This window comes from Triticum aestivum, chromosome 1B (assembly GCF_018294505.1).
Source record: "Triticum aestivum cultivar Chinese Spring chromosome 1B, IWGSC CS RefSeq v2.1, whole genome shotgun sequence".
Lineage (NCBI taxonomy): Eukaryota > Viridiplantae > Streptophyta > Magnoliopsida > Poales > Poaceae > Triticum > Triticum aestivum.
Genome location: NC_057795.1, coordinates 436,478,479 through 436,500,330, shown reverse-complemented (window position 1 = coordinate 436,500,330; position 21,852 = coordinate 436,478,479). Strand labels below are relative to the sequence as shown.

The 21,852-nt window shown below is 46.9% G+C and overlaps 1 protein-coding gene across 1 annotated transcript; it reads left to right on the top strand.

Annotated features, from left to right (window-relative positions):
* The first annotated feature begins 18,183 nt into the window (after nucleotides 1-18,183).
* On the top strand, nucleotides 18,184-19,419 carry LOC123092289 (RING-H2 finger protein ATL2). Its single transcript, XM_044514016.1, has one exon. The coding sequence runs from the start codon at nucleotides 18,452-18,454 to the stop codon at nucleotides 19,010-19,012; it is 561 nt and encodes a 186-aa protein (XP_044369951.1). The 5' UTR covers nucleotides 18,184-18,451; the 3' UTR covers nucleotides 19,013-19,419.
* Nucleotides 19,420-21,852: the final 2,433 nt, after the last annotated feature.

Genomic DNA, 21,852 nt, shown 5'->3' with positions numbered 1-21,852 from the left:
GATACTCTCTACATTCCTAATGTGGAAAAAAATGATTTTCCATAGTTTATACTACCAAACTAGAGCACACTTGTTGTTCAAATTGGAATTATTTCATGCAAATCCCTAGAAATTCAATAAATGAAATATAGTAAATATCACTCTAAAATTCATGAAATTTTGGTAGTTGGAATCCCATGTGGTATACTTTAGGTGAAAATTGTAAAGGCAAATTTATAATATTATTTATGACAAAAAAGTCATGTATGGCATTAGAGAAATGGAAAATAACTGTTTTTAACCAAATCTTCAATCTTTTTTTAGAATTATTGATCACAATGGTAACACCCTTGTTACTACCATAAATGGTCATGCTATGATGTACTATGTCATGAAGATGCCTATGGGCATGACCGTCTTGGTTGAAAGGCATTGATCTTCATATGAGATAGTTTAGTTTGTGATTTTTTTTTCAAGTTTGTGGTATTGTCCGTTTTTCAATTTTTCCACAAGCCATTGCATATAAGAGGCCTCCATGCAATTTCAAATTTTGAGTTTTTTTTTTATTTTCTATATTTTTTCAGATTGTTGTCCAAATTGTATGGAGGACTAATCATATAAAATGGTTTGACATTTGATCTTTCTTTGTGAATACTTTTCTAATGTGGAAGGTAAAATTGATTTTCCATAGTTTGTAGGACCAAACTAGAGCACACTTGCAGTTCAAATTTGAATTGCTTGATTCAAATCGCCACAAATTCAATAAATCAATGAAGTATAGTAACTATCACTCTAAAATTCATGAATTTTGGCAGTTGGAAACCCATGTGGTCTACTTTAGTCAAAAATTGTAAGGGCACAATTTGCAATATTATTTATGGCACTCGCTTCACAAAAAACTTCATGATGGCACTAGAAAAATGAAAAATTAACTTTTTAGTCAGATTATTATTTTGCACGGCATCGGGTTGGGACCGTCGAAGTGTTGGGCGAGGATCTGTGGCCATAATGGGCTGTTAGGCTCGAAGTACGGATGTGCCCTCTCCTCTGGTGTCAGACCTGCCCGAAACCTACAGACGACACACGCAAAGGCGACCGAGCTGGCGGCGGGGACATGCACCACTAGAAGACCCCCCTGACTCACAATCCATCCCACCGGAAAATGAGTGTCCGGCGGTGCGGGGATGTCGCAGCTGGCGAGAAGCTCGGCTTCACGGAGAGTGTTGTTGCGTGGCCACGCCATGGATGCGGAAGGGAAGGTGTGAGAGGAGGGCTAGGGTTTATGATGCAGTGGCGCCAGCGGCGGATAAGGTTGTGGAGGCTAGCGGCGCAATGGGATGGGAGGCTGCATATATGACACGGGAGGGTGTGGGTTGCGGCGTTAAGCCACAATTAATGGGCGTTGGCGACGCGACTCCCCCGGTGCGAAAGCGTGAGCAGCCGCTCGTGTGGAAACAGCAAGGGACGCTAATTTCAGTTTTGCATACCGGTGGGTCCCACGTGCCAGTCGCAGGTAGGAATCAACCGGCGACGCGAAATCAATAACGCATGCGGCCAAATGGTGGGTCCCACACGACTGTGTGCAGGAAAGAGCCGGCGATGTGAATGCATGCGGCCTTACAGGTCGGTCCCACGCGTCAATACCAGGCGAACTATCGGTCAACGACTTTGACCGAACGGCAAGGAACAGTTTGGTCTTTTGTGAGGCGCGGACCATCGAGTGAAGGAGGGCAAAAGTGAGCATTGTTAGATAGGCGGAGCAATATTGAGCACAACTAAGGAAGGAGGGATATCATAAAAATAGAAACCCCTAAATTTGAAGGGTTCAGCTAGAGATGCTATTGGTTTCCTGAAAAGAATCTCAAGAGTGAATTTAGGTATCACTTAGTTTCCTAAACTTCGGAAGAAAATGCTGCTTAGTCCTATTTGCGTGCTGGAGCACCATTAATGGATAAAGTCGTCACGGAACTGGTCGCCTAACTTTAATCCCTCTCCAAACTCATTAACTGGCCGTTCACCAAACAGTCCAGAGCTTTTCTCTTCCCTTCTATCCATTGTTTACTCGACTAACACGATAACCCGTCGCTAGCACAATGGCATCACGTAGATCAAGCCTTGCGGCTTCTTTTATTTCATTTTCGAATATATCAGCCGTGTCGCTTTCGAGATATATTGTTTGTATCAACCCGGTGAAGCTGAGAGACGCAGGTGCGATCTCTTTGTCTCGCCAAAGCAGGAACATGCATGGCAACAGAAGAAAAGCCAGATCGTACTACTCTTTGGCGTGCATGGGCTGAGCCACGGAGTACCGCATCGTACACCTGCTCGTGCCCTTTGCGAGAGACCAAGGGGCTGGTGTTCAGTAGCAGCACTCCAATTTGTATGCTCCACGAGGCACCAGCCATCCAACCACGGGGGCCGCCGTCGCGGTTTTGCTGCATGGCCGCTGGCGTCCAGCGCCTCGAGAACGCTAGCTCACGACAGGACGCAGCCCTTCAGCCTCTGTTCGGCTGCATGAGCGATTATTTCCCTTTTCCAAACGTGATCCCCGGTAGATCTCTATCCTGATGGATGCTCTCTTTTTCCAGACGCTGCAGCCTCGGTTCTCTGATTTATATTTATTGACACAACCAGATAGCGCCGTCCGTCCAGTGTCGCCAAGAGGCATGCAGTCACGCTTCAGCTATGGTATTCGTGCTAGATGGTCTACAGATTTGCATGTAATTTCTGATATATGTTGTGTATTTGTGTTCCTTATACTATCTTGATAGTTGATGGATACATCAAAAATTTCTCGCGTGGAAAAAGAGGCAGACCGTATACACTGATCCACGCGATACACGTCGACATGGCACACATGCATGATCCGCAAGGATCAACCATTAAATTTTTCTTGCACCGGCTATCTACAAACAAACTCATGTCACTGCACCGTCTATCTCTCTTTCTTGTTTCCTCCCGTTCTGTTCCTATCAGTTAATTTAATGGTGCGACCTCTTCTTTCCGATGGAATCCATGGCCATGCACGACCTAAGCCCGAGCCCAAGCCCAGGCTCCACCACGACCGCCGACGGCCAATATTCTTCAAGATGACACCCCAAAGGGGGGAGTGACAAGTACAACTTTGTTGCCCAAGTTGACATCGACCCTCAGGCTTTCATGAGCCAAGGGAGGGAGTAAATATTTGTTGCGAAAGATAGGGCAAATATGACATGCTTGCACTATTCAGGGGGGGTGTCCAGCAGTGCTCTACAGACCGAAAACGTACAGCGAACTGTTTGAAAGCTTACTCTGATGCTTGCCTTTGACTCTGAGGTGATACTCCAATGGAAGAAGTGATGAGGACAACTTTATCGCCCGGCCTAACATTGTCTCAGGTCATCCCCACTGCACGACCCTATCCTGTCCGGGTGTGTCTGTTTGAGGTAAAACGGACATATCAGACGACCCAGCGCGCGACCCCATCCTCAAAAAGCGTCCGTCTTTCGTCCGCTTCACTCCATCCTGGGAGCAAAGTTGAGCTGGCTTTGGGTCTAAAACGGACACGAGCGGACGCCCTCTGCGTGGTCCTCGTCCGGGGTGTGTCCTTTTGCATGTGACCCTGGCCCGCCTGTCATTGGCGAGGGGCGCGCGGCGAGGCTGGGGCAAGCTCGGGCGAGGCCAAGGCGCGCGGGGAGGTCCGTCTTGAACTCCAGTTGCGCGGCCGAGTTTGCGAGACGTGCGAGGACGAGTCGCACGACATGAGCGCACGGGCGAGGGCGGCGTGCGCACGAGCGGCCGGCTCGGCGTGCGGGCGAGCTGCAGCGGGCGACGGCGGCGTGAGTGCGACCGGCGACGCGGCGTGCAGGCGAGCTGCGGCGTGCGTGCGTGCTTGCTAGCTAGCTAGTCAGCCGCGCGTGCGTGCTAGCTAGCTAGCCAGCCACCACCGTGCGCTAGCTTGCCGGCTTGCAGCGCGTGCGGCCACGGCGAGGGAGAGCTCGCGCACGCGGCTCTTCACTGCTGCGGGACGGCCACGGCGGGCGAGTAGGCGCGGGCGGGGAGCAGGCTTGCCGGCCACGGCGAGCTTGCACGGGCAAGGCGCAACGCGTGCTGCTGTGGATGTATACGCGGACATTTTTGGGGTTGGTGGCCGCGCTGGGCGCCTTCAACAAAACCCGGACAGGCACGTACATTTTGATACCCATTGCCATCCTAAACGGACGAAATCCGAACAAAGCGAACGTTTGTTTGGGGTCTTGTGATGAAGTTGGCCTTAGCCTTTCATCCTAAGAGCATGAGCCGAGGGTGGACTAGGTATTTGTTGCGCAAGATGGGGCCCATGTGATGTGTTTACACACACTGTTCACTCTCTATACTGGGAAATAAAAATCAGCAGTGTTTTGCACTACCATAAAAGGTAGCACGGACTGCAAACATGCACCGAACGTTTGGAAGCTTGCTCGGATGCTTGCCTTTGACTTTGGGGATTCCTTCCCATGGCATCCTCTCGTCCTAAGAGCAACTCCAACGCGTCAACCTAAACGAACAACAAATTTGTCCGTATTTCGTCTATTTGGATTGACTGTCCGCTCAACGTCTACCCTGTTTAATATTTGGGTCGGCAGTGCATCCAATGCGCCCACCCATATTTGCCGACGTGACTGGCTGGCCATCCTTTTTTAATAAATATGTACACATTTTGCATTATTTCATAAGCAAACATATAAAAAAATAGTCACAACCGATTAAAAGATAGTTTCACAACCAAATAAATTAAGCATAGTTTACAAGCCGAGTAAGAATTAAATTGTCTCAAATACATGTGATAAAAAGACACGTCTATTGGTTGCCAACATGAGACCACATATACTCAACCAAATCATTTTGCAGATGCATGTGAGTTTTCCAATCACGCATTTCATGATGAAATTGGATGAACTGTTCAAACATTGCCGCTCCTCCATGCTCGGGCACAACATTTTTACCCCGAAACTGAAACCCTTGATAGTAGATACGTTCCGTACGCTCATCTTCTACAACCATATTGTGCATGATCACACAAGCAACCATCACCTTCCACAGCTTCCTGGTGCTCCAAGTCCTAACAGGATACCGAACAATACCCCATCTACATTGCAAAACACCAAAGGCACACTCGACGTCCTTCCTAGCACTCTCTTGCTCTTGGGCAAATCTTTTCCTCTTCTCTCCAACAGGGTTGAGAATTGTCTTCATAATAGTGGTCCACTGATAATAGATACCGTCACCTAGGTAGTACCATTTGTCGTAGTTGTGGTCGTTGATGGTAACATTCACCGGCAGGCGGTTGCCTTCGGCAAGCATTGCAAACACTGGTGAACATTGAAGCACATTGATATCATTGTGTGATCCGGCCATGCCGAAAAAAGAGTGCCAGATCCAGACATCTTGTGAGGCCATGGCCTCAAGTATGACAGTGCAAGCCCCACATGACCCTTATACTGCCCTTGTCAAGCAGAAGGGCAGTTCTTCCACTCCTAGTGCATTCAGTATATGTTGTCAAGCATCCCTGGGAAGCCCCTGTTGGCATTCATCACCAACAAGCGGGCTGTATCTTCAGGAGTCGGCTTTCTCAAGTACTCAGGACCAAACACAGCAATGACAGCCTTGCAAAACTTGTACATGAACTCTATGCATGTAGACTCGCTCATACGGACGTACTCATCAATGAGATCACCGGGCACTCCGTATGCAAGCATCCGGACGGCTGCAGTGCATTTCTGATAAGATGAGAAGCCAATCGTTCCAAGGGCATCCTCTTTGCACTCGAAATAGTTATCGTACCCAACCACCCCCTTTCTAATACGGTTGAAAATATGCCTACTCATACAAAATCGCCGCCGGAATTCCTGATGGTTGAACAACGGGTTGGTTGTGTCAAAGTAGTCCTTCCATAGAAGGAAATGGACGATCTCTCGGTTGCGATTCAACGCCGGAAGGTGCCCCGGGATCGAGCCACAGAACAACGGCCGCTGGCTATTAAGGTGGTGATGGACCAACACGGCAGCCAAGATCTCCTCACCATCATCGGACGAGGAATCGTCGGAGTCGCAAAGAAAATTGTGAAAAAGGAACTCGCCCGTCGAGTCCATTTTGTACCTTGGCAAACTGTCGAACAACTTGCGGGCGTCGACGAAGGAGCTGGCCGCCGAAGAGACGCGCGCCTCCCTTGGACCAGGTGGTTGGCCTGTAGGCGTCCGACGACCATGCCAGCATCCGACGAGCGTGTCGGCGTCAGGACGAAGGAGCTGGCCGGGGCGGCTTCCTGCTAGCGGCGGCGTCGGGAGGTGGGGGTGGGAAGCTTCGGTGGTGGCAGCGAGGTGGGAGGTGGCGGCGTTGGGGGGAGGTGTGTCGGCACTGGCTACTGGCAGAGGCACCGGAAATGGGTGGCAGCGGCGACACGGCGGAGGCGGGCGAGGATTTGCTGTCGATATGGGGTGAGAGAGGATGATCAATGTTCCACCAACTAGCGGGCCCGGGGGAAGAGTAGGCGGGCGTGCGCACGTTCGTTTCGTGTCCGCGCCGACGCAAATGAGGCTTAAAATTGAGCCGAAAATGAATCGGCAGGCGGACAAAAAGCGGACTCGCGCCCGTTTGGGTCGACGCGTTTGATCGACTTTTCTGTCCAAAAGGACGTGCGCGGACGAAATGGCTCCGCGTGTTGGAGTTGCTCTGATCTTCCAGCAACCTTATGTGCTCTCTATCATACGCACTGCTTGGAATACTACAACCGGTCTAATTAGTTTTCATGTGTATCGATTGACCCCTTCCGGAAGGTAGGCTTGTGCACGAGTTGCGGCGAGGCCGGAGGTGACTGTTGAGCAAGTTGAACGAATGGCACTCCGCACATGATTTCTTACGCCACAGGTCGGTTGATCTGCATGCAGACGTATACGTACGGCTTGAGCATCTAGCAGCTGCATCTAGGGAAGGGAACCACCGCATCTTGCACACTTGCAGGAAGGAGAGAACTTGACCAGCTTCATTCAGTTCTGTTCTGCGTGCCCCCATGTCCTCCTGTTGCGATCTTTGAATCTATCCAGCATTCCACCTCCGCCTCACATAAAATCTCTGGTTACCATCCCAACCTGTGGGCGCAAGTGAATACTCCCTCCGTCTAGGTGAGTAAGTCATCTTAGGTTGTGCATCATGACCAAAGAGGAGTAGAAAATGAGAGAACTTAATGTTCATTTGCTAATTAATAGCATTGCATGCAATGCACTAACCACTACATGTCGTGTTTGGTAGTTTCAAGACATTAAAAACATGCACACCCCACATCTTTTATTGGTTGATATGTCAAGAAATAAGAAACGAGATAGAATTTAATGCACCGCGTCTAAGTGTTTTGAGATTATTTGTTTTTCATAAGATGACTTACACACCTAGACGAAGAAAGTATTATCTTATCATATGCTCTGGCTCCTTCACATGTGCCTCCCTCAGATCGTACCATTTCGTACGTCGAGTCATTGACCCGCCATATATGCTTATATCATTAACAAAGCGCGCTCCCCGAATTTTCTAATCCGGCTTCGGCGGCATCGCCGTCGTCTTCCCGGCCGGACCCGGACGGGCTTCCGTTCTCACCATTCGTACGCCGCATGACAGCAACCGTTCGCCTTGGCCTGTGCCGCTGCAGCTGCGCTATAGCCTGTACAGCTGCCGGCGACAAAGACGGCAACGGAAAAGGAGCGGATGGCTACGAGAGCAAAGGACGTAACGTAATCCTGGTACATGCGATACATTCGATCTCATTGCACGATATCTTCTTCCCGCCGCCAATATCTTCCGTCTTTTGGACGATGCAATGAATGCACAGTCCAGCATGCGGTGCACCAGCCGGGACTATTGACTCGACCGGAAAAGGCGTGCTGAATAGTGAGTGTGACAACGGGAGTGCTTTCGCGGCAAGAATCCGATACCTCTCCGTGCCTGGATGATGTTGCAAAATTCCTACGGTCTTGATGTTTCCCTTTGGTCCCATATGATTGGCGTACATGCTCGGGGAGAGGTAGGACAAGGCAACGATTTAGATGTCCCTTGAAGAGGTTAGTGGCCGTCATATGGGATGCATATAAATTATCAGTGGAGATGATTGTTTGGATTGGAGTGCGCTAGCGTATACAATGGTCTATTAACAATTAATCAAGAGAGCTTCACCCACAGGTTATAACCGGCACAAAAGGAGTTTAAAAAACTGTGTGCTGACAACAGAACATAAATAAGCTATCTGTCCATCCTTGTGGTAAGTGTAGGAATTTTTATTTCAGCATCTTAAGAGCTGGTAAAATATGGTTTGACATTATTGATGCCAACTTGTGCACGACAAATTATTGAACGAGTTCTTCCCATTAGCGTTAAGCAACCGCAAACTTGTTGTAACACCAGGCTGCTACTGAAATTGAAATGCTCATAAAAAGATCATTGTTCTTTTCACCATATTATTCCCTTCTTCCCAACTCACAATTAGCTAGCGTTTCTTCATTGGATTTGATTTCCTATGTGCCGACGTTGAAATACCACTTGATAGTATTGCTGCCAGTGGACTGGTGAAAAAACTACAGTAGGTTTCTTAGTATTTGTTTACTTCACATGCATACGTAATGACAACAAGCACCCACCGTCAAAATATACCGTGTCTAACAGCAACGCACAGGGGACCAGACTGAACCATGCAGGATCTCATGAATATACCAATTAACAACTCAATAGATTATTCACGCCAGATCTTTTTGTCGAACCCTATTGGAAGTTGTGTTGCCTGGCCTCTAATATATAGACACATCAGCAAAAGAGGTGATGAGCTGGATTGCTAAAGAATGGCCAAACCTTATGTCAACCAGTAAACCATTGACAAATCAGCAGTACCATATGACAAGTCACCTCACTTAAAACAAGCTAGATTTATTCCTTGAAGGAAGCCTGGGACTTGTCTTATTTATTAGAAAAAAGACGTACAACTATATAGTTGTTGTTTTGTGAATAATATAAATGAATCTAATATGAGGTTTACCAATTAAAAACTTCTCATTCCGGCAAAAAAAATAATTAAAAACTTCTCAGGACAGATCTACCGCAGCCAGGTGTTGCTGATCCTACTACTAAATGGATCTGACATGGTTTTCCCCGCTAGTTTCAGATGTCTATTGATCTAGGATTTCTTAAGGGTTATGATTCTATTGAAAATTGATATAGATTACTTCTTCACTTCTTGGAACAAGCGACAATATCTAAGTTAAGAACCCGATGAAATGCCTTCATCCAAAAGAATTTTGAATACATTCCTACATTAAGTTTGACTTCATCAAAAACATGTCTGTGTCTTGCATGTGCGTCCTCTCTGTTAAAAAATTCAAAAAATTCTAGTGATGCACAAAGATGGTTCTCTTCTAAGTACTACAAAAAAAATGTGTTACCCACTAGAACATAAGGACATCATCTACTTAAGAATCATTTGAAATTCCATCATAATAAAATTTGGGGTAAATTCCTACACAAAGCTCCTCCTGAAGAAAAAAAACATGTTTGTGTCTTGCGCGTGCTCTCCTGACAAAATCACGAAATTCTAGTGATGCATGAAAATGATGGTTGTTTCCACAAATTCATGCACTTATTTTATACACGTACATGTTTTTCCCTACATATATTTAACCAGTTGAAACATAATCAATCCGATGCTTGAAAGAGGCCCTGGACGTTTCCTTCTAAATGCGATAAACCATGTGTCCCACTCTTATCGTTTTTGCTTTACCTCATTAGTTACATGAATTGCAAATCTCTAGTTTAATTATATTAAGCTTACCATATTTAAGAAAAGATAACTTCAACAAAACAATCCACAAACATGCCTTATAAGAAATGGATGCATAGCCTTATATGCACGCACAAAATTGATTTATATTACACATACTATGAAATTTGTTTATCACATTTTTCTAAATTTTAGATGTGCCTCATGCATGTGTTTTAACGTTGCGTACATACATCTTAGTTGAGCAAGAATACATTTGCAAATTTAGCAACCGAGTGACATGTCAAGACGTTTGAGTTTATTCAGTCTATTATTTATATATTTTCTAACAATTTACATCAATCTCCATGTCATTCACGTACATTTCATATTGCCTCGGAAGTTTCATGTTAATGATTTCTCATGCACACCACTGTGTAAGACAAAAATACTATATGAGCTTCCATGACGGGATCCTGGCCCTTCATGAAATTGTCCATGAGGTTAGGACGCGCGGACATAACGGTGTGTTTCTCAAATTGGACTTCCAGAAGGCCTATGATCGGCTTGATTGGTCCTTCTTACGGATGGTCCTTCAACGTTGGGGCTTCGATGACAGATGGTGCTCCTTGATCATGCAGTTGGTTCGGTCGGGTAAGACGGCGATTAACATTAATGGTGAGGTGGGGCCATTCTTTACGACCTCTACAGGAGTGAAGAAAGGGGATACCATTCCCCCGCTTCTCTTTAACCTCGTCGTTGATGCATTAGCAGGCATCCTAGATAAAGCTAGGATGTCTGGCCACCTCTTGGGAATAGTTGGGCACCTGATCCCTGACGGAGGGGTTGCTCACTTGCAGTATGCCAATGACACCATGATAATGGTGGAGGGGTCAGACCTGGACATCGTGAATCTTAAGTTCCCACTACTCTATTTTGAGGCTATATTGGGTCTAAAGATTAACTTTGATAAGAGTGAGGTCATCGTCTTGGGTTTCTCAGCAAAGGAACAACAACGGATTGCGGATAACCTCAACTGCAGACTGGCCTCATTCCGCATTACATATCTGGGAATACCGATGGCCGACTCAAAGATCCTGATCATGAGTGCTTTCGACCAGTTGGAGGACGAGTGGCATCTCGGGCTGAGCCCTGGCGTGGACGGCTCACCTCCAAGGGGACCAAACCGATCCTTATTACTGTTAACCTAGCAAGTCTCCCCATGTACATGATGGGGTTGTATATCTTATCGGAGGGCGTCCATGGCTCTTTTGATACGGAACTTGCTAGGTTCTTTTGGCAGGCCGCCAATGGATGCCAGAAATATCACATGGTCAAGCGGGCGGACATTTGTATGCCCAAGGACTAGGGTGACCTGGGTATTATGGCCCCCCGCCGTATAAACGTCGCACTCACGTTGTGATGGGTTTGGAGGATACTACGCAGCGAAGGCGGCTTATGGCTATAGCTCATTCAGCAAAATACCTTAGGGTGAGCCTCTCCTGGCATGTTCTCGCTCGGGAGGATCACAATTTTGGCGATCCATCCAAAGGATCAAGGAGGACGCCTGTCTAGGTATTTTCTTCTCCATAGGGAATGGGGACGGGAACCAATTTTGGTTGGATCCCTGGTTGGGTACCGAGCCTCTGAGAAGGAGCTTCCCTGGCTTGTTCTCGATTTGCTCTGACCTGCTATTAGTTTTCTCCACGGCATTCCAATCTAGATTGTGGAATATCCGGTTCCGGGGCACCTTTGGGAAAAGAAGAGAGTGACGACTGGAATAGACTACTGGTTGCCTTACCATCGGTGCTACCAGACTATCCAAACACCGTGTCCTGACGGCTTTCCCGGACGGCTGAGTTTATGGTGAGCACGACATATCATGCCTTATGCCAGTCACCGCCCACTCCCTGGCTTTCACCCTTGTGGAAAGTCCCTGTGCCCTTGAAGATTAAGATCTTTGTGTGGAAACTACTACGAGATCGCATCCCTTCGGGGACCAAGGTACTGAAGCGGCATGGCCCGGGTGATGGCTTGTGCCCCTTATGTGCGGTACCAGAGACGGGGACACATATCCTAATCTCGTGCATGGCGGCATGGCTATTATGGACGTCTGTCCGCGAGACACTTGGGCCCGACTGGGATGCCCTGAACCTCCGGAGTTCCTCCTGTCCAGGTCTACACAACATGCCCGTCATCGACGCTTATTTTGGCTTATCTTTGCAGCGATATCTTGGACTCTATGGACACCACATAATAAGATGGTGATTGAGAAGGTCCTTCCGAGGCAGGCGTTTGACTCCTTCAAATTTCTTGCTTTTCTGCAGCACTGGCACCCGCTCTCGAGGTAGCGTGACCATGATCACCTTGACCTCATAATAGATGTGCTTATGGCTACAATGTGTCGATTGTCGTCATCGTAGGGCCGCTTGGCGGCTGCCACTAGGTGGCTTTTTTCTGATTTCTCTTTCATTTCCTTGGGCATGATTGTGTTGTTGCCTCGGCCATCGTTTTGATCAGGATTTCAGATGTTGGTTGTATGGACCGTTTGTTTATCTATAAAGCGGGGCGAAAGCCTATTTCGAGGATAGCTCCAACAAATGTCCATTCTTATAACTCGTTGTAGGAGGGGAAATCCTACACTGCAACACCCACTTGCCATAAGTGTTGTAAACATGTTTTATTTCCTTTACAAACTTAGGGCATCTCCAATGCATATCATGAAAACAAACACAAATGTCCGGACCAGGCCATCCGAACACTTTTAGCCATCTAATGCGGATCACTAAATCATACCAAACTGGGTCAGAGGTATAGAATCCAAATCAAGGGGAGCTCAGGGGGAGTCCAGACGTCATCCTTCATGTCCTACTCCAACTCCCGGGACCTACCCTTGCGTTTTCTTCACAATCCTGCCCGCCTCCTCCGCTCTCTATCTTTGCTCCTTTAGACCAAAGTTGCCCCGCCCTGCCAGGCCTTGTTGGTCCTCGGCCGCTTCACCCATGCACCTTCCTATCTAGGCATATTTTGTCCGATCCGATCGTCGCCCAGGTACCCTTTGGCTCTGTCGACACCGTCCATGAAGGACACCGATCCCGACAACTATTGAATCAAATAGCATAGCAATGTTTTTGCCATTCTCATTTGTTTACTTTGAAGCAAACATGATGGGTACGAATGAGGAGTAATTCTACGACAAGTTCATGGATTTGCCTTCGTCGGTTGAGAAAGATGAGGATGAACTGCAGTGATGATGACAATTCCTAAAGAAATGGAGCATGTAGAGGAGCATGTTCTCAACTTCAAGGGGTCAACAAAGGGGCATCAACTGTTGAAGCGACGACGAGCACGAGACATGTTGATTTCTAAGAGGACTACTTTTCCTTGATACACTATTCGAACACTACGTTCGACACCAATTCCGGATGGAACAGCCATTGTTCTTGCGCATAATGCAAGGTGTTAGGGCATGTGATGATTGCTTTAGGATAAAGAAGGATGCATTGGCCCCATTGGTTATCTGGATCCAAAAGTGCATGGCTGCATTGAAGGTGTTTGCATCTGGGTTAGTTGTAGACCAATGGGATGAGTTCCTCAGATGTCTGAGAGCACATGCTCGCAGACTGTGCTTAGATTTTCTACTGCAATAGTCAAGGTGTTTGGACTGGAGTATTTGAGGGAATCAAGTGTCAAAGACACAACATGGCTCATGACACTTGAAGAATCACGAGGGTTCCACGTATGCTCGGATCCCTAGATTGCACTGAAAATAAAAGAACTACCCATATGCTCAACAAGGGCAATACTAGGATCATCGCAAAAGACCACCCTCATTCTTAAAGCACTTAAATCACAAGACCTCTCGATCTGACACTTTTTCTTTGGCATGTCAGGGTCTCACAATGACATCAATGTGCTGCAACGATCTCCATTGTTTGCAAGGTTGTGTTTATGCGAAGCTCTTGTATCCAACTATGCCATCAAAGGGCATGAGTACAAGATCAAGTAATATTTGTGTCGGTATCTATCTTCTATGGGTGATCTTTGTCAAGACCATCTCCAACTCAATAGGTAACAAAAAAATCACTTTGTTGCAAGATAATAAAATGCTAGAAAGGGCATGGAGACTATATTTGGAGTGCTCGAAGCTTGTCTCGCAGTTGTCCATGGACCTACTAAACAATGGGATCTAGAGACACTATGGGAAGTGATGACTTGTTTGTGATCATGCACAAAAGTAGGATTGATTAATTATTTTACATCAGCATATACCATAACGTTCCTGCAAATTTTCAAATTTATTCTTCGGTGGATCCTACTATTTGATGAACTATTGATGTCGAGGACCACTAGATTTCTATTCGAACCAAACGTAAACTTTCATTCCCACATCGGACCTTGTGAATCCAAACTTTCATCGGATGAAGTATTGCTGCCATGAAAACTTGATGATTTTTTTTTGCGAATATGCCCCTTGATCTATTATAGAGGATAAACATCAACACAAAGCACCTCACACAAATAGAAAATTAAAAGGACGTCCCTCGGATGCACATCAGCTGGAAGCTCCATCATGATCCGCAGGCACGCCACCGCTACTGCCATCGCTGCTCCCCAGCCTCGGTTGGCCAAACTTTTTTGTAAAGGCGGACGGGAAGTTTTCGTACTACGGACCCAAAGGATCGGCGTGCCGGAGCATGAGCTGAAGTCGTCGAAGTCGATGCCCTACAAAGATCTAAATAAGCTAGAAGACCCAAACTCGTGGGATCCATGGATGGAAATATATGCTGATGCAAAATCAAGCTGCTCACTGGATGCACCCATCCACCACTACCAGCAATGAATCCCAGACAAGAGCAGTTACCAAGCCATCAGAGGGCCCAAAACTGGAGCACGTCCCCATGAGCACACAAATTGGATCAGCAGATCGACCGGGGGCGGGGGACATGCCACTCTCATCTCAACGCCGCCCGAAGCAACATAGATCTGAAGGGGAGGTGGCCGATTATTTACCCTAAATGGCATCGATCCCTTCAATTCAACGTTGTTGGGACTTAGCTGACCCTATCTACATGCCGGAATGAGAAGAACGAAATCCCCACCTCCCCACGCCGCTAGAGCGACGAGGGGAAGCAAGGATTCACGCCCTCTATGTCGGGAGGAGGGGGAAACATGGTTTCGCTCCCTGATCGCCTTTCTTTCTATGCACGACACCTGAAAACCTTCCTTCGTGAAAAACCACATTAAAAACATCTAGCCCACAAAAATAGGAAAAAAGTTTTTGAAATCGAGATTATCGCAATTCTACTATTAAAGGGAATTTGTAGTCATTTCGTTTTGTATGCAGCCATTAATCCTAAAAATAGTCCCGGATATTTATTGTCCAATCTCTGTCTCGCCCATAGCTGAATGTAATTAATTAGTCAAAAAGTTAATTACGTACGTTAATTAGCTAGACATTAAATTATGGAAAAGTATCATTGAGGATGAGAAGGATCATGTTAGTTATGAAGAATATCGTTCTTTGAAAAGGACGATCACATTAATTACATTAATTATGAGAAGTATCATCTAGCATTGGATGGAAATATCACGTTAAGAGCAAGTATAATAGAGCTGAGTCAATGGGCTATAAAGAATAAATTAGTATATTTCTGCTTAGTTGGAGGAAAGAGAAGAGGAGAGAGAAGGTATTCGGGCTCTTCGTGAAGAGCCAGCTCTAGCACGTGCTCCTAGGCACTTTGTGAGAATGAAAAGTGGGCCACATAATAAAAAAGTAGTACACTTTTTTGATCTACTATTGTACATGTTAACTATAAGATGAGCTGTAAATGACATGACACTGGCTTATAGCCAGCAGCTAGCTATACTATTAACCATGCTCTAATAAGTATCAGCTAGAATATTTATGTCTCCGTGGTAATGCAAGCACAATTATAGCTGTAGGAGTATATCATAAAGACAAACATTGTCTTAATGATATAAACGCCACTATTGCAAACGCATGGCAAGTATCTTTTTCCTTTTGTAACAGAAAAAGATGTAAAAGAAGCAAAGATGAATAATTGTCTTGTTTACATTTCATCCATCATTGAATGATGATACGGGTGAACACCAAGAGTTATAAGGCTAACTCTAACCGATCCCCTATAAAATAGAGAAGAATTCGGCCAAGCAAAGTGTAGTGAATGAGTTTTACTTCACTAACTTTTGGTCGGACCTAGCCGAACTCCTAAATTTAACGGATTAAAAACCAAATTTGCATAAGTTCAACCTAGATTGGATTTGAACAACTGAATTGGACACACTAACCATCCACCTTGTCTTGACATCCCACTGCACATGAGTTTTTAAACCTAAACATAAACTTAAACTAAAAAATAAACATGAAATTAAACTACACTAATTTTCATCATCATCACCGCCCTTGTAGAGGGTGAGCCAGTCTTGCCTTGACATTCCACTGCCCATGGGGTCTGGGCATGTACCATCCTCGCCAAAGTTGGGGAAGATGTGTCGCCACTCTTCAACATCAAAATCCTCCTCATCCTTGCTGTCATTGTGCTTTCCGTCATCATCACCGCCATGCTCCTCGTCGTCATATAGGACGATGACATCCCCATCAACCGCGTGCTACGAGAAGATTACCCACCTCCTCCACAAGCTCAGGGTGCTAGCAGTGGAGGTCCGCCATCTACTCCAGGTCAGCGGCCTCCACCGCGAGTTGCTCCCTCACCTCCCAGTCCTCCCGAGCCATTGCCACATTCACTGCCCCCGGCGGCGGCGGGGCGAGCTTGACAGGCGCCGTCCCCCATGGGAAGTTGAGGCGCGCCACCACGCCGTGCAACCAGACGTACTTGAGGGCGGCGAGCTCGAAGGACCCGAGCCACTTCTTTGTGGATCTCCCGGTCGGTCATCTCCGCTACCCACGTCCCCCACGGCCTCTGGCGGATGCCAAGGTACTTCCTCTGTGGTTGCCCGGTGGAGGGAGGTCGGGAAAGTCAGAGATAGTGGCGGATATAGACCCCAGGCCCCCAAGTCCCATGCTCGGAGCGTGAGGCCCAAACCCAGTGCATACCATAGAAATTATTATACACATCTGCAAGTGTACAAAGGCGGCCCGGGGCAGCCTGCTAGGTTGGCTCCGCCTCTGGTCGGAGATGCACCGAGAGGGGGCTGCATAGGTTGGGCGGCAACAGCTTCTTGAGGAGCCGCCGCTTGAAGACGCGTGGCTCGCGTGGCGACGCAGATACACGCCGCGGATCAGCGGGGCAGAGCGCCGACCACGGGGTTCGACCATTGGGAGGAGAAGCGCGGCGGGAAACGGGGCGGGAGGTGGGGGGTCGCCGGCGACGGGGACGGGAGAAGGAGAGGCAGAGGAGGCGGAGAGACGAGTGCAGATTTTTTTACCCCGTCGCCGAGCGGTGGAGTAAATATAGGCTAGGGATAAACGGTGGATAATACATATTGGACACCGATAACTACCACACGTGTGGCACAATGAACACCGACCACATGACCCTGTGTGGCATGCCTAGCAGGCAGCCCACACGATCCTGTATGGGCGAACATTAGAACTGCCGACACGTCCGGACACAGCTACTTCGTGCCACATGCCGAGCCAACAACAATTTCTCACCCCCATCCCGCATGTGTGGCACGAAGCAATTCCTCCCTGACATTTTTTGATGGCAACTTTGGTTACCCCGGGATGACAACTTTAGTTGTAAAGCATGTCAACTTCTCTGTTTCTTTTTTTTGGGGGGTTTCGTTCGGGTGAACTATAGTTGCCATGTCTAATTAACGGTAGGTGTCACGTGTGATCAAACCATAGTTGTCTTGTGTGATTAACTAGTTGCCACGTGTGGTCAAATCATAGTTGTCATGTGTGCTTAACTAGTTGCCACATATTCACACCAATAGTTGTGTCTATCACCCTGTGAGCGTCGCGTGGGCGAAGAGCAATTTCACTCACACGTTCGGGCGAGCGTCCTGTGTGCCGTTCGGGCGAGGAGCGCCCACATGTGTGACACTAAATGATAACGCCCACACGATGTTGGGTGCTTACATGGCCCTCCACCCAGATGGCAACTGCTTCAAAAATTGTGCAAATGGATCGAACGGAATCGAGTGTGTGTAGGCTGTTGATAAGTACCACACATGTAGGCATTATTATTTAAATATATTATTCTACTCTAACCATTATTAGGCATCGTCTAGGTCTCAGTTAAAGGAGTAAACCTAGGTTTTTACTCCTCTAACTGGTTATAGGTGATGGGTTAGAAATGCCCTGAGAAGTTAAGAGCCAACCTAGGTTACAACACCATTTGCACACCACACCCTAGTCAAACCGTTGCCAAATTAATAAACTCATCATCATTTGCACGTACCAAACCCCAAGAGCCAATATTATCTCCCCCTCCGCCCTTTTATAAACCCTCCATTCGCTCCACTTTCCTACACCACCTTCATCCTTCGCTTTTGTTCTTCCCCATTCTTAGTTGCTACTACCTTTCCCTCTTCCTCGCGTGCATACTCGTCCCTCGTGCTCCTTTTAGATCCCAACGACAAAGTTGATCATCTGCTTGGAAGGACGTCCTTTTTTTTCTTTGAAATTTGTAAAACAAGAAAGGTTCGGTCTCTGCTATTTATGCACACCATTGGCAACTGCCATCTGCTGTTCCACTCGTCCAAAGCCATCTTCTTGCATCAAGCGCCACCATGTCAACGCCCCAGAGCGGCAGCGGGAGCCCAGCGACCACGGCGGCGGCGGTGGAGACGAGCAAACATTGGGCGCCGCATGGCCCGATGCTGACGGCCTGCCTCGTCAGCATCAACGTGCTAATGATCCTCCTCATCTTCTTCTACTTCTGGCGGTTCTTCTCCGGGAAGCGAGGGCCGTCTAGCCCCGGAGGTGCTGACGAGGAGTCGTCATCGACCGACTCGTCTCCAGCGACCTCGCCGAGAGCGTCCAGGCGCCTGCGCGACCCCGACCAGCCGGACATCCCGTCTTCCCTGCCCATGTCCGTGTTCGACTCGAGCAGCGAAGCCGCCGGGAAGGCGGCGGCAGACTGCGCGGTGTGCATCGTGGAGTTCCGCGACGGCGACCTGGCGCGCCTCCTCCCTCGCTGCGGGCACCGGTTCCACGCCGCGTGCGTCGACGCGTGGCTGCATCTACACTCGACGTGCCCGCTCTGCCGCGCCAGCGTGGTCGCCCCTGAGCCCGCCGCCACCGAGCCCAAGAACGACCCAAAAGACGACGGCGCGGAGTGCCCGGTGTGAGGCGGATCTGTGCGCGCCGGCGAGGCCGCGAGCTACCAAAGCCAAGCCAGAGACGCATGTAAACGGCGGAAGGCGACACGCGTCTTTCGGTGTCGGTGTGTCACTATCCCTTAGCTGACTCCTGCGGGTCGGCGAGGTACGGTTGGCTTCGTTCCTCGTCTTTGGGTTTGTTGTGTTCTTGTTACTATACATATCTCTCTGGCTCTCGTCAGTTTTGGTGATCGGTGAGATGCATATTTGAATCGGAGTCTTCTTCTATATGATGATGATGATGTGCGTATGATTGGAATTGTAAGATTAGCAACATATATATTAGATTAGGCTCGCGTGTGATTGTGTGCGTGACAGAATTAGTAGTGTAAGATCATATACATATGTAAATTATTAATGAAAAGGTTTGATCGACATTTTTGGGCATGGCCATCAAGTTGAAAATATGCTCTTTCGGCCATGTTGATGGGTACCTAATTGCATGGTTCTACAAAACGAGAAAGGGATTTCCTTTCGCTTGGGAAGGTAGAAGTCGAATTGAACTCGCCTAGAATGTAGGCACATGAAATCAAGAAACAAGCAGACTCAAGACCCAAGTGGAAGTCGCTGTAATAGTAGGGAACTGCTTTTCTACTACGACATGCTTGAATTCTCTACTTTAGTGACTTGGGTCGTTCAAAGTTCGCAAGCAGGCGCCATAGAAACTGAAATGTAATGGTCTCGCGGCTGCATCGCCTGTCTTCAGCTTTGAATAACCATGGCGAATAAAAGCGCGCAGATGCTTAATTAGGGCTCATTATTTTGATTAACATTATGGGGAAAATAGAGGATTGCTACTATCTGCCTGCCCATTGGAATTCTATGGAATTGTAAAACAAGGGAGCTGGCACAAGTGTGTGTGGGAGGCATAGGAATTTTTCCAAGAGCTCAGACTTTGTGTAAAATTTTGTATGAAATAGACTAGGGGAAATTCCTAATACAAATCAAGGCTTACAAAAAAAATCCATAGGATGACGATTCCTACGAAAATCACGTAAATATCATATGAATCAAAGTAGCTTTCCAGTGGAACATCAGATCCTCCCTTTCATGTAGCAGTGCTCGATCATGTCGTGTCTGCCATTGCCATAGCAACGAAACCACTGACCTTTCCTCACATGTACAGTACAGGGTACCAACTGGACGCACACGTAGTGGATTCGGTTCTTGGAGCTAGCTGCCAGCTCCTTGAGTCATGGATGTGGTCCACTGAGTCACTGCACTACCGTGCATGCAACAGTATGGGCACTCACTGGCAACAGTATGGGCTATGGAGTTGTAGATAACATCTCTCTGATCAGGTCACGCACGTTTCGTCAGGTTTCGTGCTGCCCCAGACCCATGCATGCATACATATCTTCCAGCTCACGCAGATAAGCCTCGAGGCTCACGGCTACACCACCTACCTGGCTACCCAACGCACCGAGAAGCGCCCTGCGCAAATCCAGCACGCCTCCATTCCAAGAGGAGTTGTTGTACTCCAGACAGCAGCGACGTTAAACTAAAACTTTAAAAAAATCTCTTTCCGGCCGATCGATTACGTTGTCGTCGCCCGCGGTCAGTTGTACCGTCCTCAGATCGTACCGTTTCGTACGCCGACGGCGACGTGATGGCACCACACCACACGGGCTTCCGTCGTCGCCTCCCATTTTACAAAGGCACGACGACAAGACAGCCGGATCCATGTGCTCCGCGGGAAGGGGCACCATCGAAAGCAACGGCCACGCACTCCTGGGTACTAGAAGAACGCCCGTGCGTTGCAACAGGGCTACATTAACTTTAAGAATTCAATATTAATCATGTTAATAATACATTTAATATTCTCATACATATCAAGTGACATATGAAAATATGGTAAGAGTTTAATATTAATCATGTTAATTTTAAGAATTCAATATTAATCATGTTAATATTCTCATACATTTAATAATCATGTTAATAATACATTTAATATTCTCATACAACTACAAACATGAAAAATGATAGCACCCTATGAAATATGGTAAGATTATGTGTTTTTGCACGCAATTGTTGTGATTTATGTGTGATTTTTTTAATGTGATTTCGTACAAACAATTATAGTGAATATATACTACTACCACTACCAACTACAACTTGTGACCGATCACATAAAGATATATATTTAGAAAGATGTGCATTGCTACGACTTCTAAATTGATATATCATACTGTATTTTGTCTCTTTTCACTTCTTTCCTCTCCTCATCTCGTTGGCTAGTCTTCTCTGATTATTTGTTGTCAATCCTTTTATCAAGGTTATGCAAAAAAAAAGTTCAAAATGTTCATATCAAAGATAAATCTCTATGAAAACTAATTATTCAAGAGCGACGATGCAAATTAAAAGATGAGACAACACCTTGATGAAAAAATGCAGATCCACTTGTATGGCGTCCAAATATGTTACCCAGTGGGTTTCTTGTTCACTGAGCAAATTTCAGCACTTTCATGGAATTAATTAGTAGAATTATTGTAACACCAAGCATGTACAAGTATCAGATGACCACGAGTGAAATTTCTACTGTAGTGCATACTAAACATACCTGACCTTTTTCTTCTTGAATCCATCAAATTTTCATTTCATTTAGAGCATCATGATGTCGTGAATACAACTTCAAAACTATTTAGAGCATCATGACCTCAACACTTCTAAGTCTGAAATCATCTCTATAAATGATCTGTGGAGCAATTCATAAACTGCAGTCAGTAGACAAATTAATTAGATTGTGCATGCATGAGACGATGGATTGTGTAGATGATCCCTAAGCTGTGGAACAGTACAACCAGAGAAAA